We start from the raw sequence: 25,083 nt of genomic DNA, 5'->3' as shown, positions 1-25,083 counted from the left end.
AGGGGTTTTCTGTAATGCAATCTGCCTATATAGGAAGAGCCATGGTCGCCCCATCTAGATAGGATAAGAGATAGGGGATCCCCGTTTTGGAGAGAGGTTCATCTATGGGATGTTTATGAGTAATCCTGTGGATTTGTGATATGTCTAAGATGACAAAACCCATTTATGGTTGCTATATAACAATTTTTAGCCTACAGTTTATTAAAACCTGTAGTCTGCAAGGCAAACCTGGGTTGATATGAAATTTGGAAATGTATTATGAGCATGATACTACAAATAAAGTATCTGACCTGGATTGCAGGGCTACTGTATACCACACAACCATTGTACAAAACTGAGGTGAAAAATAAATAAGAATAAAATGGTCCACGGTTTTGCATCTCTTACCTGTATTTCTTGGTGCCTGAGTATCATCCATTCTGCATCCATTTTTAACGGAGGTTAAAAAAAATTCCTTGCTTATTTTTTTTAACCCAATCCTCTGATACATTTTTTGACAGCCAAAGATGCAGATAAATTTTTCAGGCTATTACGAGAGAGCTGAAGTGTCGTAAGTAGGGTTGAGAGATCGGGATCGGAAAAGATCGGATTCTGATTGGCAATTGAGTAAATTTCATGATTGCGATTGGGTTCTGATCTCGCCTAAAAAAGATCGGGAACGGAATTATGATCCCGATCTCTCAACCCTAGTTACCTGCACAGAACTGCTGCTGCTCCCCGAAGCTCCGGGCCATTGTTCTCTGTCCTCTCCTCTCTCATTCAGCGCCGTGCACGCCCCCGCCTCCCTAGGCTAGTGTTACTGATGCTGGGAGTAGGCACAACAAGCCCCGATTTCTCCCAGCATCAGTAACACTAGCCTAGGGAGATGGGGGCGTGCACGGCGCTCTGCCAGCGTCTGAATGAGAGGAGAGGACAGAGAACAATGGCCCGGAGCTCCGGGATGCGGCAGCAGTTCTGTGCAGGTAACTGGACAGCATGGGGGCCTAAGTAGCCGGCAGATTTTTTAATCACTATACAGCGTGGAGTCCAAAAATTGAAACCTTCAATTTTTGGACTCCACGCTGTGTAGTGAATAGAATCATTTTTAAAATCCCGTTGACTTGCATTAGGATTGGAATTGGGATCAGGATCGGATGGAAAATGATCGGGAATAGGATTTTAGGCGTCCTCCTGTCAGACAAGTGTTCATTTGCCCCTATCCAGGCGCTACCTGCCCTTAGCCCCCCCTCCTTTGAAGTGCATTCTGTTCGTATCTACTCACCCGCCAACCTCCGACTGGCCGTCATATACCGACCGCCAGGACCTACCGCTGCCTTTATCGACCACTTCACCACCTGGCTCACACACTTCCTATCTACAGACACCCCCACCATCATCATGGGGGATTTCAACATCCCCATTAACACAGACCACCCTTCCGCCTCCAGTCTCTTGTCCCTCACCACCTCCTTTGGTCTCTCCCTCTGGTCCTCTTCTGCCACCCACACAAAGGGGGGCACACTAGACGTAATATTCACCCGCCTCTGCTCCATATGCAACCTCTCTAACTCTCCATCCACGCTCTCTGACCACAACCTGCGAACGTTCTCTGCCCTCTCTTCTCCAACGGACCCCCCACTCTCTAAACCACCATGCCCCCGCAGGAACCTCAACCGCCTTGACACCTGCACCCTCTCAGACTCTCTCCTACCACTTGCTGACATATCCTCAATCCAGGACACAGATGCCGCTGCTGCCTTCTACAATACCACCATTACCTCAGCCCTTGATTCTGTAGCCCCCTACACAAACTCCAGAGCCCGACCAACCAATAGACAACCCTGGCACACTGACCAGACTAAAAAACTGAGACGTGCCTCGCGGGTTGCAGAGCGCCTCTGGAAGAAAAGCCACTCCCAGGAGGACTTCCTCAGGTACAAAGAAGCAGTTCTCTCATTTAAGAACGCACTCACCGCCGCCAAGCAGGTTTACTTCACCACACTCATATCCGCACTCTCTCGCAACCCCAAACAGCTATTCTCCACCTTCAACTCCCTCCTCCGTCCTCCCGCCCCTCCTCCGACATCACTTATCTCAGCTGACGACTTCGCCTCCTACTTTAAAACTAAAATTGACACCATCAGAGACAGCCTCACCCTACTCCCCCGACAATCCATCCACCCAACTACTCGCTGCTCCCCATCCCTGACCTGTTTCTCCTCCATCACTGATGAAAAACTCTCCTCCCTAATCTCCAAATCCCACCTCACCTCCTGTGCGCTCGACCCGATTCAATCACATCTCATCCCCAAGCTCACTGAAGTTATCACTCAAGCCCTAATCCATCTCTTCAATCTATCCCTAACCAATGGATCCTTCCCCTCAGCCTTCAAACATGCCACTGTCACTCCTATACTTAAGAAACCGTCCCTCGACCCGTCCTCTCCTGCCAACTATCGTCCCATCTCACTGCTTCCGTATGCCTCAAAACTTCTCGAACAACACGTCCACTCAGAACTCTCCTCCTATCTCTCGTCCAACCTGCTCTTTGACAGACTTCAGTCAGGCTTCAGACCCCGGCACTCCACTGAAACTGCCCTAACAAAAGTCACTAACGACCTGCTAACCGCCAAAGCCAAGCGCCATTACTCTGTCCTCCTCCTCCTCGACCTCTCCTCTGCCTTTGACACAGTTGACCACTCCCTCCTGTCAGAAATTCTCTCATCCCTTGGTATCTCAGACCTGGCCCATTCCTGGATCTCCTCATACCTCTCTGACCGCACATTCAGCATCTCCCACTCGCACACCACCTCCTCACCACGCCCTCTATCTGTAGGTGTCCCCCAGGGCTCCGTCCTAGGACCCCTCCTGTTCTCCATCTACACCCTTGGCCTGGGCCAACTCATAGAATCTCATGGCTTTCAGTACCATTGCTATGCCGACGACACCCAAATATATATCTCTGGACCAGACATTACCTCCCTGTTGGCCAGAGTTCCAGACTGTTTAGCAGCCGTAGCCTCCTTCCTCTCCTCCCGCTTTCTCAAACTCAACATGGAGAAAACAGAGTTTATCATCTTCAGCCCATCCTGTATGGCCCCTCCACCTGACCCATCTATCAAAGTTAATGGAACCCCACTTACCCCTATCCCACAGGCCCGATGCCTTGGGGTAACCCTGGACTCCGACTTATCCTTCAAACCACATATTCAAGCCCTCAACACCTCCTGCCGCCTCCAGCTCAAGAACATCCACCGAATCCGCTCCTTCCTCACCCCAGAAACTACCAAGATGCTCGTCCAGGCCCTCATAATCTCCCGCTTAGACTACTGCAACACCCTTCTGCATGGACTCCCGGCAAACACCCTCGCCCTCCTCCAGTCCACCTTAAACTGTGCTGCTCGCTTAATCCACCTCACCCCCCGATCTTCATCGGCTGCTCCCCTCTGCCAGTCCCTCCACTGGTTACCCATAGCCCAGCGAATTGAGTTCAAGCTACTAACGCTAACATACAAAGCCATCCACAACCTGTCCCCTCCATATATCTCTGACCTAATCTCCCGCTACCTGCCCACACGTAACCTCAGATCCTCCAACGACCTCCTACTCCGCTCTGCCCTCATCCGCTCCTCACACAACCGTCTCCAAGATTTCTCCCGTGCATCCCCCATACTCTGGAACTCCTTACCACGACACATAAGACTGACCCCCACAATCACAGGATTCAAGAAGGCCCTGAAGACTCACCTATTCAGGAAGGCCTACAACCTCCAATAACACTATCACCGCACTGCCATCTGCACAGTCTCCCCCTCTCCTTCTGTCTCTACCCACTTCCCTCATAGATTGTAAGCCCTCGCGGGCAGGGCCCTCTACCCCACTGTGCCAGCCGATCACTATTAGTATGATATGTACCTGTATATTTTGTGAATTGTATGTAACCCCCAAATGTAAAGCACCATGGAATTAATGGTGCTATATAAATAAACAATAATAATAATAATAATAATTTTAAAAACGATCATGATATCTCAAGATTGGCTCAACCCTAGCTGTAAGAACTGACCCATTGACTGCAAGGAGGGTCTTCAAAAGAGCTCAAGCTATAACACCTCTTATTTTGTATTGACCGTTCCATCACAAAGATAAAACTGTCATGTGAATAGACTCATTGACTCTCATTGTTTGTAAATGGCCTTGTTGAGAAAAATGGACATGAAAGGAAATGTTATTAAAGCCATTCCTTTGTTTCGCACTTGTAGGTTTATCCTATTAGGTAGTTATTCAGTACTTGTATGGATATGACTAGTATTCCATTGAGGATGTGTAATATTTACATAAAGTGTATCAGACACCTCCTGAGGCTCTTATTATATGCATCTAATTGTTCATTATTTATTGCCATTGTCTCTTACTATGTTAACAGATATTAGCATCACAATGGGCTTTTCTTCAGTGCCTTTGGAGCTTTGGCTTCCATTATTTTGGAGAACACATGTGTCACTCTCAGTACATGACTTTGTCACTTGCCCAATCAACATGCCTGTCAAGATCTCTATGGATGTCACCCTACAGGACCCAGTGCTCATCGCCTTGGGGTGAGGTGTTTGATCCCCCACCCTCTCTGTCTCCCTCTGCTCGTCTGGAATTCATTAGAGGTAGGGGGTAGTTATGTAGGACTGAGTAAGGGGCCTTGTTCCAACAAGTCCAGTAATGAGCAAGGTGCTCTAAGGTCACAAGGAAACCAGACATTACAGGCAAGTTCTGTTTTCTCAGGGCTTAGTGTGAACTTGTGTATATGTATTATGTGTATACATAGAGTCACTGCTGTCACACATTCTTGTCTCCTCTCTGTCACTCTCCGATAAACCCTGCAGGATTTTTTCTTTTCATAGTTGTTACATATGATTAAGTATAATCCCAGTAGGGCTAATACAGGGTCATATAGCAAATAATGGGTATACAGTATAAAGTCAAAGTTGGTATTCAGATCAATGTTATAATATGTAGTGCAGCGTTACCTTGTAGCGTTGGGATCCCGGGTTCAAATCCAAGTAAAGGCAACATCTAAATAAAGTTTGTATGTTGTCCCCATGTCTGCATAGGTTTCCTTGGGGTATACGGCTTCCTTCCACATGCCGAAAATATACTAAAGGGTAAATTGGTTCCCTGTAAAACAACTGACCCTTTTGGGTCTTGGGGATGAGCACCTCTATAGCTGCCTTACTTCATAACACTCCCTACAATTTCCTTGCTAAGAAATGCGCTTTACAAATCTTTGCCATTGTCATAGTATGGCGTAGTAAAATCAGCTGCAAAATGTATCACATACAAATTTAGCATTTGCTATGTATTCAAGACCAGATTTGCAAAAGAAAGGGTCTGGTAATCCATTATATAACATCACTGATTCACTAGGCAGCTGGTAAATGTTAGATCAGTGTGATTCTGACTCCCCTCAATTGTAAAACATAACGCACCAGTCCCAACAGCACCACTGAAGTGAACGGGAGTTTGTAGAAAGGTATGGGGGGGGCATTCAAATGTCATCTGTTTTTTCATTGTTCCATTGATTTCGATTGGCTCAAATCTGTGAAAACAAATCTGAATAGGACTTGCTGTAAAATAATCAGAACAGACAGAGCAGAAAACACTCAAAAAACAGTCTTGTGAAGCCCCCCAACATCTGCCACCAAGAGACAGTAGGAAGGCCCCACCAATTTGTGATGGTTGGTTGGTCGGTTATGCCTCAGTCATCAGGTTTGGAGTACATTCATCTAATGTAATACATTTTATCTGCTGGAATACCACTTTAAAGAGGACCTGCCACCTCCTGGGGCACATGCGGTTTTATATACCATTAGAAAGCTGATAGAATTCAGCGCTCTGTTGGCTTTCACGTTCTGTGCCCCAGGTGAAGAGCTATCGGTGCTGGTACCGTAGCTCTTCACTGTCAGAAGGGCGTTCCTGACAGTCAATCAGGGACACCCTTCCTCACAGTAGCGCTTATTACCTGTACTGCACTGCTGTATTGCACCGATAGCTCTTCACCGGGTGCACAGAACGTGAAAGGCGATTGGCTTTCTAGTGGTATATAAAACCACATGCGCCCAAGGAGGTGAAAGGTCCTATTTAAGATGGGAGCTAGATGAAAAATATATTTGTCCAGATATGGTATATATGCTACAATACAGTGTTATAAAATGCCATCTTGTGGTCGACATAACCTTGTTGTCTGAATTGTGCTAGCATTGAGGTATATAGGTGCTATAGATTCCTGCATGATGCCAAGGCTGTAAAGTCCAGCCAATGATAGAATCCCAGCCTGACAAGTCTAGTAAATCCAATGAGCCAGGGTCTGTGTTATTTACTAAAGGTGATTTCTTTGCATTAGATAAATTCCTTGTCCTGGGCACAATAAGGAGGGCATGCCTTGTTTTCTCTCATTAGGCCTTGGATTTATGTTCGGTTCTCAATCCTCCTCCATCTCCTCAGTACGTTCCTTTTATCTCCTCTCTGGGCATCTCCTTCCTAACCATTCTCTATAAGGGATCTCATTTGTCTTTTCCACTACAGGCTCCATTTGAACCATTGCCCATTGGCTAGCAGAACAAGTTGTCCCGCTGAGGCTACTTCTATTTAATACTCTCACAAGACACTTTTCACAGCAAAATTCACACAGACACAATGGCTACTGTTTGTACAAAGCTTTAATGGTTAAAAGAGCTTTTTGTGTATTTGTGAAAACCACCAAAGGGAGATATAAAAAAAACAACAATCACCATTGGCAATTATCATAACACTTCGAAAATATAGATAATACATATATGGATATATATATATAAAGGTCTATTTGAATTTCAAATACAAAGGACCGCCAAGTAAAATGGCTTTTAAATACAATAAGCTATAGAAAAATATATATATTTATATATGTGCTTTACAAAGATGTTTTATATTACATATATACAAAGGCAGTGGCTGACATGATATTCATAGGTTGGGTTTACCCCGTGGGTATTTATGACCTCATTTGCTGGTGAGTTGCCAGTTAGGAAATATTTGGCTGAAAGTCTTATTTTTACGGGAGTGCTGCGTCTTGTAGACATAGGAGGGGAGGGGGTAACAGGGTATACCATTTTATGGCCATTAAGTGATAAACATGCAGTGCCCTTTCTAATAGAAAATTCGGTGAGATAGGACCAAATGTCCGTGCTCCTTAGTGCCATTTATAACTCTATTCAGAGTACAGTTCAGCGACAGATGTTTGGAGACAAGCGAGGAAATCCCTGGTCGCAGCTATTATTGCTGCACAGTCTTAGTTTGCTTGTGCTCTCTCGGTGATGGAAATGTATCTTGGTGATCTGCCAGCTTTATTAATTAAGCTGTACTTGTGGCCTGAAGACTCTTCTCTCATCTGCCAGCACCGGCAGGAATGTCAATGAGTTTTTGGTCCCAGATACTCAGTCTATACTGGTGAGTGATGGAGGCAGCCAGCTCCGTCTTTTCTAGGCCTCACTTAGGAGTTTGCTCCACAGCTGAATATTCTGCTTCGGAAACCTTCGAGGAGTCGATCAGCTTGGTAAGACCGGTTTTCGATGAGTAGCGGAATATGAAGGCCTTCATGATCTCGTAACGGTAGTTCCGGTGAATAAGACTGTACAAGACTGGGTTGATGCAGCAGTGAAGGAGTGAATAGCACTGGGTGATATTAAGGCCGGCGTATAAGAAATTGTCTAGTAGGCAGCTGAAGGGCAACAAGTGCAGGAAATAAAAGACATCCAATAGCACCATAATGTGGTAAGGTAACCAACACACCATAAAGACTACTACGTAAGAAACAATGAGCCTTCCACTGATTCTTCTCTCTTGATCCATAGAGGATGATGATGATGATGATGAAGAAGATAATGAAGAAGGTGACAGAGTCCAAGCCAAGAGGCAATAGAAGATTGCAATGATTGCAAATGGGATGATGAAGCCCAGTAAAATGTTCAGGATTTCCATCCCCAGTAGCCACTCTTTGAATGTATCTTCGGGGTACATGGAGCGACAGAAAGTCTCATTAGTAACGTGAGAAGACACTGTTTTCAAATAATATGTGTCTGGAAGTGAGACAGCAAAGGCAACTAGCCAGACAAGTACACAAACCAGCCGGCGTATAATCTGTCTCCTGTGTTTACTAATGGTTCCACGTAGAGACACAGACAAATAGCGGTCAACGCTCATGCAAGCCAGAAAGAAAATGCTGCTGTACAGATTGATGGAGAAGATCAGGTGGGTCACTTTGCAGGTCATCTCACCCATCGGCCATTGGTTATGCTGGACTAATGAAACAATCCATACAGGCAGGGTCAAAAGTACACAGAGGTCAGCCACGGCCAAATTGAAGATGTACAAGTGAGTTTCATAACCAGTGGTCTTAGACTGAAGATTGAGCCAAATCACTACAGAATTGGCCAAAAGTCCTATAACAAAGATAAATATATGGACGATGGCCAGGGTGTATAACAGAGCAGTCCTGTTCAATGTATTGGGGCACGACACTGACTCCAGGGTGATGCAGTCTGCAGAGGAGCAGCTGATGTTCAGATCGCTGGAGTTCATGCTGTCCATGTAATCCATAGCGGCAACAAAGTCTGCAGCGCTCATTGATACAGAAGGTGATGGAGGGCAACAACCTGTTGAGATAAAACAATATTGTTAGACTGTGACACTGTAATTTAAAAAATAATACATATAAAACATTTATTAACGAAAATAATGAAGACAAACTACTTTAGTACCGAGGAAGACGATCCAAGTCTTTTGCCAGTATGGTCACTACAAGTACCAGCATGCTAAGGCAACAAGCAGGTAAAAACTGCAGCTGGAGGGGAAGTTTACACAAGTCAGATTTACCAGCCCATTACTTACAATTCCTATAATCCTTGAAAGCCGAGTCTCTAACAACTGACATGACAAGTTCCTGACAACAGCATTAAGTCCCAGACACTCAAAAGCTACAAAAGCTTGACTAAACAGAAACATAAAAATAGCAGGAAACACGGCAACAATAACAGCATGTCAGCGAGATAGAAAATAGTGCAAGCATCACTTCACGGGATAACCAACTAATAATAGTGTTTAGGCTACAGTGATAAAGGAAAAACAGGCTCAAAAAGAATGAAAATGATCTATTACATAGATACTGCTAGGTCAGTTATCTGCTATTGTTACAAATAATATAAATAATATAAAAATGTATCAAGTTAGGAAGCAGGGACTCCAAACACACAGATAACTGGAGGCACACACTGATAAATATAGTCGTCCCCTGATATTTACACATGATAGCTATTCAGATCAAAGAAGACGACAATGTGAAAAACAGAATCTCCAGCTGACTTCTTTCTAAGGAATTTACAGTGACCATTGGGAAATATAACCAGACACTTAAAAACTATTTACAATCAAAAGAATACTTGGGCTTTCCCGGAAAATCCAGGAGGTTCCCGAAAAGAGCAGAGACCTCCTGGATGAGTGGGCTGATCTCTCAGCTCATGCTCTGCATCCCATTTTACAGGTGACATGGGCATTTAATGGGCCAGCCATGTCCTAATAAAGAGTGATGGTCAGGACATTGTTTGTCCATGTTACTCAACACAGGGTAAGGATTTACTAACAACTGAGTGCTTAGGAAACTTCAGTTTTGCTTACATTGCATTGTTTTGCTGTACTTTTGCTACTATTGTATTTTACACAGTCTTATGGGGCAACTTTGAAGGGGTTTCCCAGAATCAACACATATCAGGTGGAAAGTGTCCAAACCCAACAAACATCATACATGTGCACTATTATATGCAGGGTACATAACTGGTATATGTAGGGCTATTGAATCAAGTCCATTGATAAATAAAATTGCAGGGGTAACAATAGGTAATAGATATTCCCTTTTTAATACAATTATATATCAATCAATTATTATAGAACTCTCAGTGTATACCATTGATGTTAGCACTCTGTATGGTGATGTGTTGTAAAAGCTGATGACAATATAACAACTATTACATCACGAAAAACCTTACCTAATTCTGAAGACTACGAGGCTAAACCACACAGACCTTAGATAAGCAACAGGAAATCAGTCTAAAATGACCACAGATCTGCTTTTCTTTTTACACGTGCCCTTTGATGACTAAATGACCCTTAACCACATGTGCATAAGCTCATACCCCCTGCCCTTCCCCCTAATAAAACATGTGGGGCAGGCACAACAAGTGTGAGGCCAAGGGGTACAGATTCCATATGGCAGTCAATGGGTTAACATCTATATTCGTCTTAGGTGTTAATAGATTCGATGAGTTGTCACTCACCAGGTTATGGCAGTGACCTGATATACCTTCACTGCCTCTGACACTGACCCGATCTGCGTAGCCAGTCAAAAGCTCTACAGCCCTGGATATGTAAGTAAGACCAAAGATTATAAGTGATTGCTGGGGATTGCAGCAACAGAGAACTCTGTGGTCAATTTATTTTTGGGGTCCCTCCTAATAAAAAAAATAGTAAAAAATGGACACCCCCTTTAAGTGTATACTGAAACATTATTATTATTATTATTATTATTATTATTATTATCATGATTTTCAGGAATTTGTATTTTTTTAACTTCTTGAAACACTTTCCATATATGATCCCTTTGTGTTTCCACATTATAATAGGTAACCTTCTATGTTTATATCTTTACCCACATCTGTCCATCTAACTCCACCATCGATACCCCTGACACCATGTCCTGTGTACCCAATGGATTAGGACATTAAAAGGGATACAGGATCCTAAAAGTGACAGATTAAGAGAGACAAGGATTACATCTACATCATCTCACTGTACACATACAATGAAAATGTACCCTCCCTATCCTAACATACACACAATTGTCTATTAGTCTCAAGACCATGAAAGGAGATCCTTCTAAGGAAAGAGCTTTGTAAGATGAAGGTGAAGCTCCCTGACACACTGTAACAGGAGCTGCCTGCTTCCTACCATCTATATTTTATATATACTGAGTATGGGCTATACAATGATGGAGAAGACCATGACAGTACAAATTGTGGACTTGCACTAATGTACCTATCATTTGCCAAGTATATTTATTCTTCCATTCATGGTATATAACTAAAATACCTGGAAATCGCAGAGAATCTAATGAATACGACCAGTTCATGTCATGACCTGGGCACCCTCTGAAATCAGGAATCTTTTTCTCCTTGTCCCTAGTAATTCACATATGTTTCACACATGTCTTACACATGAGGCTGAGGGAATTTAAAGGTTTTCATTACATATAAACATGCTGTGTGCTTCCTCATATAACGTCAAGTGGAAAATCCTGAAGAGCCCTTCAGTAAGAAGGAATTTTCATCCTAAAAGCTATTAAGTCACCTTGACTGAACTCTAAATGAGAAATGTCCCTTCAGGAGGGCCCTACAGACACAGCTTGGGTCATCAATACATGTGCCCTTACACAAGTGTCTTCTGTCTAGATTTGAGAGTCCTGCATTACAACCAGAGACTTGTACCAAGCTGGGTCCAAATTGTTCAGTTTTTTACAAAACCAAATAAATGGAGATTCAACCTCACCTTCCGTCACCTCTTTTGGGCCTCCTCATGTCATCTGGTTCTGGTGACGTTATGATCCCAGGGTCAACACTGAGGTCTGTCACTGGGCCACAGTGGTCACAAGGGCATGCTGAGTGTGCCATCAGGGCAGAGAGAGAGCAATGGATGATGTGAGGAGGCCCAAAAGAGGTGAGGGAAGCTGAGAATAAAGGGTTTTTTTATTTGTTACACGTCCCTTGGGCCTACACCTATTATACTCTGGAGTCTGAAGAGACCTCAGAATATAATAATGTCACGTTCACTTTGACATAACTTTGGCTGTGTTTGCCTTAGAAAGATAGATGATAGATATAGATAGATAGATAGATAGATAGATAGATAGATAGATAGATAGATAGGTTCCTAGGAGCCCTGACATTGTTCTACGCCATGTTTTAAGCCCCTATTTAAGATGCGGCTCATACCAAACTTGTTTGACCAAAACAAATCTTGGACCCGAGCCATCTGAATCTGAAATGAATACTGAGAGGTTTGCCCATCTCCAATTACAACAAATATAGTTGGCTATACAGCTCACACGTTTCTGGTTACTGCATGGTTGTAGTAAGGAGTAGTTTGAAAGGTCGAGCATGCTCATTGCTATTCCATTCAGAATCTATAGGTCTGACAAAGATAGTCTTATTAGTCCCATAGAGCCTGAATAGAGTCCCATAGAATCTGTCAGCGAACATCTTGACCGCTCCTTGATTCAAACTCAATTCCTCCTAAGGTCATGCAGTACGCAAGAATGGCAGACCTTGGGACCCCTGTTCTATCGATCAGCAGAGGCCCCCCTACCTAGCTCCTACCCTAAGGACTGTGGGAATACCCCCATTAGCACCATTTTTAAAAATTATTACATTTTAGCACCTATATTATGGCTGCCTGTAGTTCTACTAAACTGGACTTAGATCCATACAGGGATTGAAGTTTGGTTCAGAAGAAATGAATGTGTCCAGATATTGTACCCGTAATAGAGATGCAATAGGCAATGATACATCCCATATTCACTGCAGACTCCATCATATGAAGCCGCACGGACTCCATGTGCCAGTGTATGGTTCTCGGAGGAGCACATCATGTTCTAGGGGACAATAACTATATAATTATACATTCTCTAAGAGTCTAATAGAACATGGCAATTGTTTTCCTAAAACAGAATTCTAAAAAGGGAAAACTTGTGCCCTTGTGACCACTGTGGCCCAGTCACAGACTTCAGTGGTGACCCTGGGATCATAACGTCACCAGAACCGGATGACACGAGGAGGCCCAAAAGAGGTGACGGAAGGCGAGGTTGAATCCCTGTTTATTAAAAGGGAAAACTCCTGCAATGTCCACTTCACATAGGTCTAAGTATTATATTATTACTAATAGTCGGCTGACATACAGTCCTATGTTTTCCCAGCTAATGGTATACACATTTACTTCTCTTCAGGCAAAAGACAACATATGGGGTTGGGAGGGGTGAAATGCATAGTTCAGAAAGGTTAAAAGCAAAGGACAGATTTTCACACCACTGTTCAAAGTCGCTTACCTACCAGGCTGCCTGCTGATAAATCTTTGCAAAAAGTGACCGTGGTAAACCTAGCAGCTCCTCATGTGCCCTGATGGTCAGGGGGCCTTCCTATCTTTGCATCTTGAGGCCAAGAAGCTGCTGTCAGCTTGGTGTGATTATTCAATGCATTGTTTTCTCAGTCCTATCTTCTAGGAATACAATGATGTTTCCAGGAACTTATAAACCTATCTTCATGCCTGCTCTCAGATATGACCAAATATTCTTATACCACAAGATGTCGGTTACAAAAAGGTGGAAGTTTTACATCCTGAAAATATCCTTTAATAGTTATATAACAATTCTGACTACTTCACCTCTTAGTGTAACTTTAAAGAGCTTATGCCACAAAATAGTTAATCCTCTATCCATAGGATAGAGAATAAATTGCTGAACCAAGGCCCTCACAAATCTGAGAATGCGGAACGTTTTGCCCCGTTGCGATGGTGGTCGCAATGGACGCATATAAACTGTTCAATTCATTTCCAATATTGCATTCGGTTACCTCCAACGTTCCCATTGAAATGAATGCAACGGGGGTGCAGTTTGAATCTCAGACCCAGGCAATGGAAGGAAAGTTTATCTCCAGCATTAGGTTTACATGCCAGATCCTTACACTCTGCAATTCTTAACATCTGCATACAAACCAAGGGTAAACACCGTCATCTTAAGTAGCAATTACCTGCTTGTATGTTCCAGCTCTGACAATAAGGAATTCAAGTAGGATGACCAGCCAGTCTTTTAACTCTATCCTCTGTATTTCAGGACAATGAGGCTAGGATTATGATTAGTTTTGGGACAATAGAAATCTGATCTTAGTGAAACAGGTAGGAAAGATCGAATTGTGTAATTTACCTTCAAAAGAGGTCTCGATAAACAGGTTTATCCAAATTAGATTAGGTTAATGTATTGTCACAGTAGAATCCTCCTAGCCAGCACAAAGGATCATGGACCTTTATCACAGTAGGGGACACTGACTAATTTGGATGAGCAGGTTTTTTATTACTTTGTGTATGATTAGGGGGTATATAATCCCTCTTGTAGTGTCCGGGCAGTAAACTTCAATATGTAAAAGAGACACCTGAACTAGAATGGCAAGGAACTATGTTTTAATTGAAAGAATGTCGTTTGTTGTATCCAAATAGTCAAGTAGAAAATAAGGAGCCTTCACACGGAGTATACGCTCCGCTCATTCTAAACGTAAGGGCCCCATAAGCGCGCCGCTCATTTAGACACGTATACACGTGTCCGAGCGCGGCGCTTCAAAACAGAGCCCATTGATTTCAATGGGAAGCGCGCGTATATGCCGATATACGCACGCTTCCCATTGAAATCAATGGGCTCTGTTTTGAAGCGCCGCGCTCGGACACGTGTATACGTGTCTAAATGAGCATTGCGCTTATGCTGTGTGAAGGGGCCCTACATCACGTTTAGAATGAGCGCATAAAAACCAGCTCCCATTGACTTGAATGGGTGTCAACATACACCCGCGTATAACATTGAAAGAAATAGGGAAAAAAGCCTCCCATTGATTTCAATGGGGAGCGCTCATACAAGTCAATGGGAGCTGGTTTTTACGCGTTCATTCTGAACGTGTTTTGCGTTCAGAATGAGCGGAGCGTATACTTACTCCGTGTGAAGGCTCCCTAATAAAAAAAAACACCCATTCCATAATGCCAGGCTCGCCTCGCCCAGGACTTATTCTGTAATCCAGACTCTATTTACCTGACTTCATTAATATCCCCGAGCTTGCATATTAAGCCTGTATTATGAAGATGATGGCACAAATGTCTTGATAATTCAGAAAAACAAAATACGTAAGCTTACAATATCTTAGTACAAACAAGTTAAAAATTAGTCATCTTCACACTGGATTACATGGATGTTTTGCAGCTGAATCGCAGCCAAGTTCAAAGCACACAATTGAAATATTCTTTCATAACTTTTAAAGAAGTTAATATTAACCCAAACACAGTGAGCCAAAAATAAAAAGTGATCAGATTAAAGGGGTTGTCCAGAACTAGAAAACATGGCTGCTTTGTTCTTTTCAGGAAATGACATTACTTCTGTTGGTCAGATAACAATGCTATAGCTTAGTCTAGTTCAAATGGCCAAGTGACCAATGGACATGATGTCACTTACATATAAGAAGAAAGAAGCCATATTTTGTAATCATGGATAAACTCTTTAATGATGGCAGAACCTGACCACAGAGGGTATCCCAACTCTTCGACAAATGATATTGAGGAAAGCAGGATCAGGCATGCCGAATTTTACATGTCTGATCCTTTGTTGTAATAAGAGACAAGTGTCACCAGAAGTGACTGGCGGTGACATTCTCCCTTTTCCTATTCAGAAAAATGTGCCCTTGGATGAAAGAGTTTAAAGGGATTCTACCACTTTTTTGTGCTTCAGATGTTGGAATAGCCATTAGAAAGGCTATTCATCTTTTACCTTTAGACGTGGTCTCCGCGCTGCCGTTCCTTAGAAATACCGTTTTTTACTGGTATGCAAATGAGTTCTCTCGCAGCAATGGTGGCGGGCCCCAGTGCTCAAACGGTGATGGGGCATCCCCACTGCTGCCAAAGAACTCTCTCCAGCGATGCCTTCATTTTCAGCTGCATTCTTTTTTCGAGGCCGCAATTGCGCGCCGGCGCAGTACGCTCCCCTAAACCTACGCCAAACAAAAAAAAATGGCCGCCGGCATGCGCAGTCGGCTCTACTGGTGTCTCACTGGCAGAGCCAACTGTGCAGGCATCGGAGCTGACCCAGACGCAAGACGATGAGAGAAGGGGAGGATGCAGCTGAAGATGGAGGCGTTGCAGGAGAGAGTTCTCTGGCAGCAGTGGGATGCTGCCATTGCCGTTTGAGCGCTGGGGCCCGCCCCTATTCCTGCGAGAGAACTCATTTGTTTACCAGTAAAAAACGGTATTTCTAAGGAACGGCGGCTCGGTGACCATGTCTAAAGGTAAGAGATGAATAGCCTTTCTAAAGGATATTCCGACGTCTAAAGCACAAAAAAATACATATTTAGTGGTAGAATTCCTTTAATCCTGGTTTATGCTTTCAAAAACCCAGGCATTTATCTATAGGGAACTACCTTCCAAATGGTGGCACTAGAGCAAGTTCTCCTTCTCTACCAATGATGACTTATTTGCATATCCCTTTCCTTGAATGAAAGAAGCATGCATATGTATAGGAATGGAAATGAGCAGATTGGGAATGGAAACTATTGACTAAGCATGCATAAGGTCGGCAACTATTAAAGGTATATGGCCGCCTCTAGTCAAAAGCTATCTGTACCATACCCAAAAAGTAGGGGGCAACTGGGGACGGTATGAAAAAAACATGATAAAACTAATAGGATTATATTGCTGTGCACCACAAATTCCCAGGGAAGACCCTTTAAAACCTATGGATAACTATGTACAGTAGGCCATAATCAGATATAGAACTGAGAATGCTGTTTGAGACTAACTTTATATGTCCAGGTACCATCCACACATTAAAGGAGACGACCAGTGACGGCTCATACAATTTAATGTTTTTGTAATGACAGTAACCTCTATTACAAAATTTTCAGACCACTGTATAAGCAATGCCACCCCTGCTACCTCTTGTGTCACCCCCTCTACCTCATAGATTGTAAGCTCCTATGAGCAGGGTCCTCAGTCCCATTGTGTGAATTGGCTATTTCTCTGTAATGTATCTCTTTTGTCTGTACTTGAAGCCTACAAAATGTACAGCGCTGCGGAATATGTTGGTGCTATAGAAATAAAATGTATTATTATTAGAATAGAGTCAAAGAGAATCTAATACAAGGAAATGAAGAATCTAATACAAGGAAATCTAGCATCTAAATTCTATACTCCTCGGATAATGTTACTGTATTTCCTTGACACTGTTCCAATCCCTCTCTTAATCTCACTTCCACTGAGCTGGCTCTTCTGAAATGTCAGAAAATGCCCTTTAGAAATGATCCTCCCCGAAACTGGGGTAATAAGGCACCCTGGTGAGCTCTTTATTCCATCCACCTCATAGAAACCCAGCAGCTATTCTGTGGTGTGTCCCCTGCTGTCTTTCTCTCTCACTCCCTCTCATTTCGTTCCTTTTTTCATCAGCTTAGATTCCTGCCTCTCCCCTTTCACATTCCTCTTTCCTGTTATTTTACTTCGGGATTTTAAAGACAAACTCCATCTCCTTTCTCATTTTTCATAATTCTTTTTGCTCTCTGAAGTTTAGAAATTGGCCTTGTCAGGTTGACCCGAAGATTCTCATTGACTTCATATTCACCGCAGGCTTACGCAGTCATAAAGCTTACTAGTAGAACTTCAGGGCTGATATTTTTGGAATAAAAGGTTTCTCTCCTTTGAATGAATGAAAAGTTTGATATATTTTATTACTATTGCTAAAACACACAAGGTGCGGGGTCTGTGGCGAAATCTATTGTCGAAATCTATGGTCCCCGGAGAAACATTACACATTTTGTACACCATACACCTGTTCACTATATCATTAACAATGTCACCAGTAGTCACCCCACATGTGGACGGAGGCGTGACATTAAACTCATGGGCCCAAATGCCAAGTTTGTACCAGGCCCACCCAGGCTATAATGTATTGTTTATAGTACTGGTCTCCTTATATTGGGAAGGCTCCCAGACCTGATGTGACCGCAATATCAGCATCCCCTCACTACCTATGGTTAACACAGAACATAGACCCAAACCCCACTACTACTACCAAAACTTATTCCCCAAAGAATCTTATATGTAGCTGTGCAAGGTTTGCTGAAATGTCTATAGATAAAGTCTTAGGCCGGAGGGTATCACTTGTGGTGATATACAGTAGCAGTATAGTGGATATGATTTAAGAAATCCTATAAAAAATCTTGCAGCGCAAAGTGTCCTGAGCTGTGGGATTTGAACCTATGGCAGGTTATGGCAGGTTCTGCGTCAACCTTTGCAACAGATGAAAACAGGCAAGAGTAAAATACTAAAAAACAACCTCTTTGGCTGTTTTCCTGCTGGCCTGGTCCTCTACAGAATGTCCACTATGGACATCCTATAGGGTACCTGTTATTTGTGGCCTAAGGCTGCATTCACCTGGGACATCTCTATTGTTACTTTTCAATCAGGAGAATTCAGTAGCAAGTTTGTGTCAAATCCGTCTATCATAAAAAAGTACCTGAACAGGAATTGGAATTGCAGTGGGGCTGCCAAGATAATGCATGCCCTGCTAAGAATTCTGGGCAACAAATTTACACGTAAGACCTCATTGGTGAAAAAAGTAATTTGCTATTTAGTGCCACCTATTTTAAGGTAGCTTTCTTAAGATGAATACCTGGTATTAATAGTGATGCCAGTATAACTCCTCCAAATGGAACAGGCTCTCAGTTATAGGTTGCTACATTCCTATAGGTGGCGCTAGGAACAAATTCCTCTTTTTCACCAATTTAGTCTTATTTGCCTATAACTTTTGCATTGCAAGATGTGTGGGAAACCTACAGCATAGTTGACATGCTGTGGATTAAAAACAACAAGTGCGGGTCAATTTGCATCACAGATTTGGTTACAGAATGTGGATGAGATTTGCTAAAATCTTAACCACTATGCGGGTACTGTACATAGCAAAATAGTAGCCAGCGAATCTATGGTGGCCACCCTGCTTGTGTATGTCCTATAGGAACAACTTGTGCCAATTTTCTGCAGTGGATTTTTTGCCAAGCCAGAAAAATCCAAGTGTATTACATACATCTTTTGCTGGGGATTTGCCATGGAATTCACTGTATGTATAGTAAAGGGTGAAAATCTGCAGCGCAAATAAACCTGCAATAGAACACAACTCAAAGCTTGGCACTTCAGGTCACCTGGAAATTTCAGGTCAGCACAATATCTATATCTCCACAAATCATATATAATATACACGAGCTTAGGTGCGTGTTAGTAATCCCATAGCAATGTACATCTTGTGACCTGCCAAATCACTTGCAGGTTGTCTTGTCAGCACCTCTGCTAAACAAGCCTTAGCCACAATCCAAGTCAAACACTCTGCTGGCCCACTTTTTGGACAGGAATTAGATGACACAGAGATATGTGCTTTGTAGTATCGCCCCCTCCGCCCCTATATTACCTAGGCAAATGTTTAGCCACACTCAAGACAATGGGTTTAGCTTTCTCCCTTTAACATTTTCACTGCCAAGGTACCCAACACCACATGTAATTGTTAGTCTAAACAAGTCATAAAGTAAATCTCCAGCATCACTGTCTATACTATGACTCCGACCATTATCAGCCCTTGTATAGATCCAGGTACTCTACATAAGTCCAATGGGGAATGTCCCTAACAAGAACCAATGATGGAAATGTCTTAAATCTGAATTTTATGCATTTCCTCTAAGAACTCAACACTTTACATTTCAAGTTCCAAAGAGCATTGGAAATGTGTGAGCTATTGATTTCACATGCACATTTGGAGACATTTACTAGGTATATGAGACACTTCTCAAAAGAACTTTTCTTCACTTCCATCGCCCCTATGTCTACACATCCAAATTAATAGGTGAATGGCTTAGGCTACAAGCAGATCGCAATAAAGTTGATGTGTAATTTCTGGAGCAGGCATATAAACTCAGATTTTGCCACTGAATTTGTTTGCAAATTTGCCACAGATTTTACCCTATGCTTTGCAAATCTACACAATTTATGCAATGAAAGTTTCTTCGTTGTATAGATGGTATGCATAAAAATCCATCTACTGTATTATGCTGTAGATTTTCTGCCTGCAAATTACATAGCTAATACACATGCATTGACCCTAAAAGAGAACCACAAGCTTCTAGGTAGCCAGTAAGCACATGCTAAGTCCACGAAGAGACCATGAAAGTGACAGTCTGAAGAGACAGACATAAAAGGATTAATTATAAAAGTCATGATCAGAGCCTATACCTGCAAATATTGTGCAATATCACACATCATAGAATATAAAAAACATTGTATGCAATAATAACTACACCATGTAAAACCCAAGAAAGTGTAAAAGCATAGCAAGGTATAAAGGGAGTTCCAGCTTGAGACAGGAGAGACACAAAGAAAGGGCTTGTGTGAGTGCAGTTTTTTTCTTCTAAAGGGTGTCCACAGACAGAAAGGTTACAGGACCGTCTGGGCAGTCTGATTTGTGTCCATTATTTTTATCCTATTATATGTATCCAATCTACTAAAAGAGTCGCAAAGTTCAAGCTGGGAGTAGCCATGTAAAAGTGCAAAAGGGAGACTCACAATGGCCAACAAATGGCGACAGGGTGATAGAAGTTATCCATGGGTCATGCACACATACAGTAGAGCAGAGCACTGCAGTCAGCAAAGACCAGATTATAATAGATACAAGTAAGTTAGGTGTAAATATCACTCAACATCAACACAAAGTATAGTACATATCAGGTACAGGTAATAATATGTATTGTATGCACAAAGAACACAAAAAGCAACTCACAAGTAAAAAACACAGCATGTATCTAGGTGAAGTGTCTGCACCGTGTGCTATGAAATACATATTCATAACTACTTGTATGTGCACCAATGGTTGCAGCAGAGTGACAAGTGTGCAAATATAGATAACAACTCACAGCACGTGCGGCAGGCGGATAATATCACACACCAGTGCAACTACTGAACAAACATACTGATATTATAACATAGAGATATGATAATAGTAATATACGAAACATACGCATATTATAGTGATATACTGGACAAAGTAATATAACAGCTATGTACAAAGATACTGATATTATAATAGTGATGTATTGGGCATGGAGGTATGATAGTGATATACGAAACATACACATAGTATAATAGTGATGTACTGGACATAGTAATAAAGTAGCTATGTACTAAACATACTGATATTATAATAGTGATATACTGGAGATAGTTATATTCTATAAGAAGCATGCTGATATTATAATAGTGATATACTGGAGATAGTTATATGCTATAACAAACATGCTGATATTAGAATAGTGATGTACTGGACATAGTAATAAAGTAGCTATGTACTAAACATACTGATATTGTAATAGTGATATACTGGAGATAGTTATATGCTATGAGAAGCATGCTGATAATATAATAGTGATGTATTGGACATAGTAATATGATAATAGCTATGTACTAAACATACTAATATTATTAATGCAATGTACTAAATAAACTAATAATAGCAATAAACTAACCAGACATACTGATACTATAGCAATGTACTAAACAAGCACAACATCAGTGATAGCAATAATGGTTTTCATAGCTGTAAAGTTACTGAAAAATTGGAACTGATCCACCAGGTGACAGTGACTTCTATATGGAAGAAGTTGAATTTAACCCCTCCCGTGCTGCACAAACCCAAAAAGTAGTGGTAAGACATTGGGAGGAGTCAGTGTCTCGGGGTCCCCCTTACTTACCCCGCTGCTGGATGCGATGACACAAGAACCTCTCGCACTTCTCTCGGTGTGTTTGTGAGTCGCCTCTTGCCGGCTGTATATATAAGATAGAGGAGCTGTGCCGCTAGGGGGCGCTGTGCAGTGGTGGGAGGTCAGGTCTGTGGCTGACACGCTGCACGTCACTGGAGACAAGGAGGGCTGTGGGGAAGTCTCTGAGGGCAGACACTGGAATAACACCTTATATCAGCACAGGGCAGGGAGATACACAGGACAGCTGTATACAGAGAGGGACAGGGGAGGGGGCATGGAGCTGTGCACTAGTGTGCTGTAACTTTAAGACTGTGTTCACACGTAGCAGCTCCATTGCACACTTTAAATCAGTTCCATTAATCACAATTGGAAGGATTCTGCACTACAGGCTGCAAACTGAGATATATAGGACAGCTGCAGACATGTGCAAATATACCTAAGCCACCCTACATTACCTGGTCAGATCTATGTGCTTGCCTCAGATAATCTATAAGTAACTAAAATAATACCAATAACCCCATAAGTGTCTCAGATGTCACTCCCATAAAGTGCCTGCTAAAACACAACTAAGGCTCTGTTCACATCTGTCAGAGTCCATTCCGTGCGGAGCCCATCTGAAATTGCAGACAAAAAAAAGTTCTGCAAGTTCAACTTGTGCAGCAATGTCAGAGAGAAGACGAGAGATACCTGACAGACCCTATTATAGTCAGCGGAGTCCCTCATGATCCATTGTCACGTGTCATTAGACGGATCTGTTTTATTCTTTAAAGAGAACCTTTCATGTCCTCGGGCACATGCGGTCTTATATACCACGGGGGATTCAGCGCACTCTCAGCTTTCAGGTGATGTGCCCTGGGGCTAGAGATATCGGTGCTGTTACCGATGTCTGCCCACTGTCAGAAAGGTGTTCCTAAGGGCCCCTTCACACGGAGTTTACACCCGTGTATTCTGTATGCACTCGGTGTATTCTGTACATAACGTACGTAAACTCTGTGTGAAGGGGCCCTAACAGTCTAGCTGGGCTGTGAGGAACCCCCACACACACACACACACTCCCAACAGTACTCGTCCATAGCTCTGTACTGCCAGAGGGGGCGTCCCTTAATGTCCTGCGATGACGCTGAGCTGTGAGAAACAACCCCCAGTACAAGGCTATGGGCGAGTACTGTCAGGAGAGATCGTTCCTCACAGGGTCATCGCTGGGCATTATGGAATACCCCTCTGATAGTACCGAGCTACGGACAGTACTATCAGGGGGGAAGGCATTACTCACGGCTCAGCTAGACTGTCAGGAACACCCATCTGACAGTGGGCAGACATTGGAAACGGCACCAATATCTCACATAACGGGAAAGCCGATAGTGCGCTGAATTCAGCACACTGTCGGCTTTCTAGCGGTATATAAAACCGCATGTGCCCGAGGACATGAAAGGTCCTCTTTAATTCTTTCTTCTGGTCCCAGAAAACATCATACAATGCAGATGTGGAGGAACCCTGACTGTATTAGCTCTTGTGCCAGGTGCCCTCAGTGCAGCAGGTGGAGGTCAGGGCACTACTTTGTGGCTTCTTAACCATATTTTTTCCAGCCAATATCAGTAGTTTTTGGGTTAAATCATATCTGATACCCAATGATAATATGCATGCACAGATGTCATACCATGTGACTTACTCTAGTGTCCTGTAAGTAGAAATGGGCGAATCTCTCAAGATCAGTTTCGGGTTCTGGTGGTTTGGGTGTCTGATTCATTTTGGGTTGAACAAGTTGAGAGAGAACTGGAAGTGAAATTATTATCCTTTGTGGTCTCTTCAGTCCTCAGAATATAACAGGTGAAGACCCAGGGGAGGTGTAAAACAATAAAAAGCATTTATACTCACCTTCCTTCTCCTCTTTTGGTGAGTCGCGCTCTCTGTCTCTTCTGTGACGTCATGCGCCTAAGGCCACGTCACGCGTCTGTGATTAGGTCTTATTGGTTCATTTCAGCGGTGAACCCCGGATGCATGACGTCACCAGGAGAGCACCGAATGCTGCGAGGAGGTCCAAAAGAGGTGAGGGGAGGTGAGTATAAATGCTTTTTATTTTATTTTTTTTTACCTTCCTATGGTCTCCACCTATTATACTCTGGGGGCTCACTAGACCCCAGATGATAATAATTTACTGCTATGCAAGTTGGGGGAACCATTTTAGTTCATCCAAGACAAATCCTCACTTGTTTGATAAATTCGGCTCATTCCGAAGTGGTTCGCCCATCTCTACCCATAAGTAGTTGTCACTTTTAATAAGCAGTTAGATATTCTTTAAGGAGTGAAGACAACTTCAGTCTGTATTAGGGTATATTAACATCATGGGGGGAGGGGGGGATCCCTTTCATAATCTCCAATAAGAGCCACTGTGTACAAATAAGGATTGTAAGATTTGGACCATTCCTGGGCAGGATGTGCTCTTGTTCACAGTCACCTACTGACATAGACCCATACTACAGTGATTGTTTCTCCCCTATTTGACTGCATTGTATTTTGGCAGCACATTTCTGAATACACGGGTGATGTACTGCCCTTCGTCTGCCTATTTTATACTACTGTATATCTGATGTAGTATTGGCCTCAGTTGGCAGCACAGTTCGGACAATTATTATAAATGAACATTCGCAAAAATTGCCCTGACTATTGGGCAGTGCAGTAGGGCCTTTAGTCCAGTTCTGGTGGGCTCAAATTGTCCTTATGTTACATAGAGGGTCATTCCTCTGAGTGGGTACCAAGTTATACATAGTACCTTGGGTACAACTCTTGGCACATTAGCCAGTCAGCTGTTGGGACCGCTTCCTTCTATACCTCTGACTGCTGTTTTTACTTAAAGGGGTTGTCCAGAAATTGGTCAAATCAGAGGAGGCTGGGGAAAGTGTAAAGCTGGACACCGATGAGTTGAAGCCAGTGCTGAGGTAGGGAGCCGTCCACTCCCTGCTTCACCACCTTGCCACTGTCTTTGCTCCGAGACCAGAGAGTGGAATGAAAGGGGGGAAAGCTGAGTATTAAGGTTTGCTTTTTTTCTTTGATATATACAGTGGTGGACATGAAACTGGTGAGGCAACTGGGGTCATGACACTATGGAAGCAACCTGGGGGGAACATGATACTGTGGGAGCAACCTGAGGGGGTCATGTCAGTGTGGGGGGACATGATGCTGTGGGGGAAACCTGGGGTGAGGACATGATACTGGGGAATATTTGGGTTTGACACTGTGGGGGCAACCTGAGTGATGGCGGGACATGATATTGTGGGGGCAACCTGAGGTGAAGACATAATACTGGGGGAGGGGGTGACTGGGCTTGACACTATGTGGGCAACCTGGGGGTCGGGCAACATGATACTGTGGGGAAACCTGGAGTGAGGACAGTATCCTGTGGGGTGACACTGGGGGCAGCAAGACAGGTGGGGGATATGATTTTGTG

At 43.0% G+C, this 25,083-nt stretch overlaps 1 protein-coding gene across 1 annotated transcript; it reads right to left on the bottom strand.

The window, feature by feature from the left end:
- Window positions 1–6,803: 6,803 nt before the first annotated feature.
- ACKR3 (atypical chemokine receptor 3) lies at window positions 6,804–21,672 on the bottom strand. Its single transcript, XM_075283907.1, has 2 exons — window positions 21,630–21,672; window positions 6,804–8,660 (listed from the first exon to the last, which is right to left on the bottom strand). The coding sequence occupies exon 2, from the start codon at window positions 8,629–8,631 to the stop codon at window positions 7,495–7,497; it is 1,137 nt and encodes a 378-aa protein (XP_075140008.1). The 5' UTR covers window positions 8,632–8,660; window positions 21,630–21,672; the 3' UTR covers window positions 6,804–7,494.
- Between the last annotated feature and the right edge of the window lie 3,411 nt (window positions 21,673–25,083).

The sequence above is a fragment of the Leptodactylus fuscus genome, chromosome 8 (assembly GCF_031893055.1).
Source record: "Leptodactylus fuscus isolate aLepFus1 chromosome 8, aLepFus1.hap2, whole genome shotgun sequence".
Classification (NCBI taxonomy): Eukaryota; Metazoa; Chordata; class Amphibia; order Anura; family Leptodactylidae; genus Leptodactylus; species Leptodactylus fuscus.
Note: the sequence above shows the minus strand (reverse complement) of the source record. Positions and strands in the feature narration are given on the sequence as shown.

Bases quoted from the DNA above. Each gene is read 5' to 3' on its own strand.
- ACKR3 (XM_075283907.1), bottom strand. From the start codon at position 8,631: ATGAGCGCTGCAGACTTTGTTGCCGCTATGGATTACATGGACAGCATG.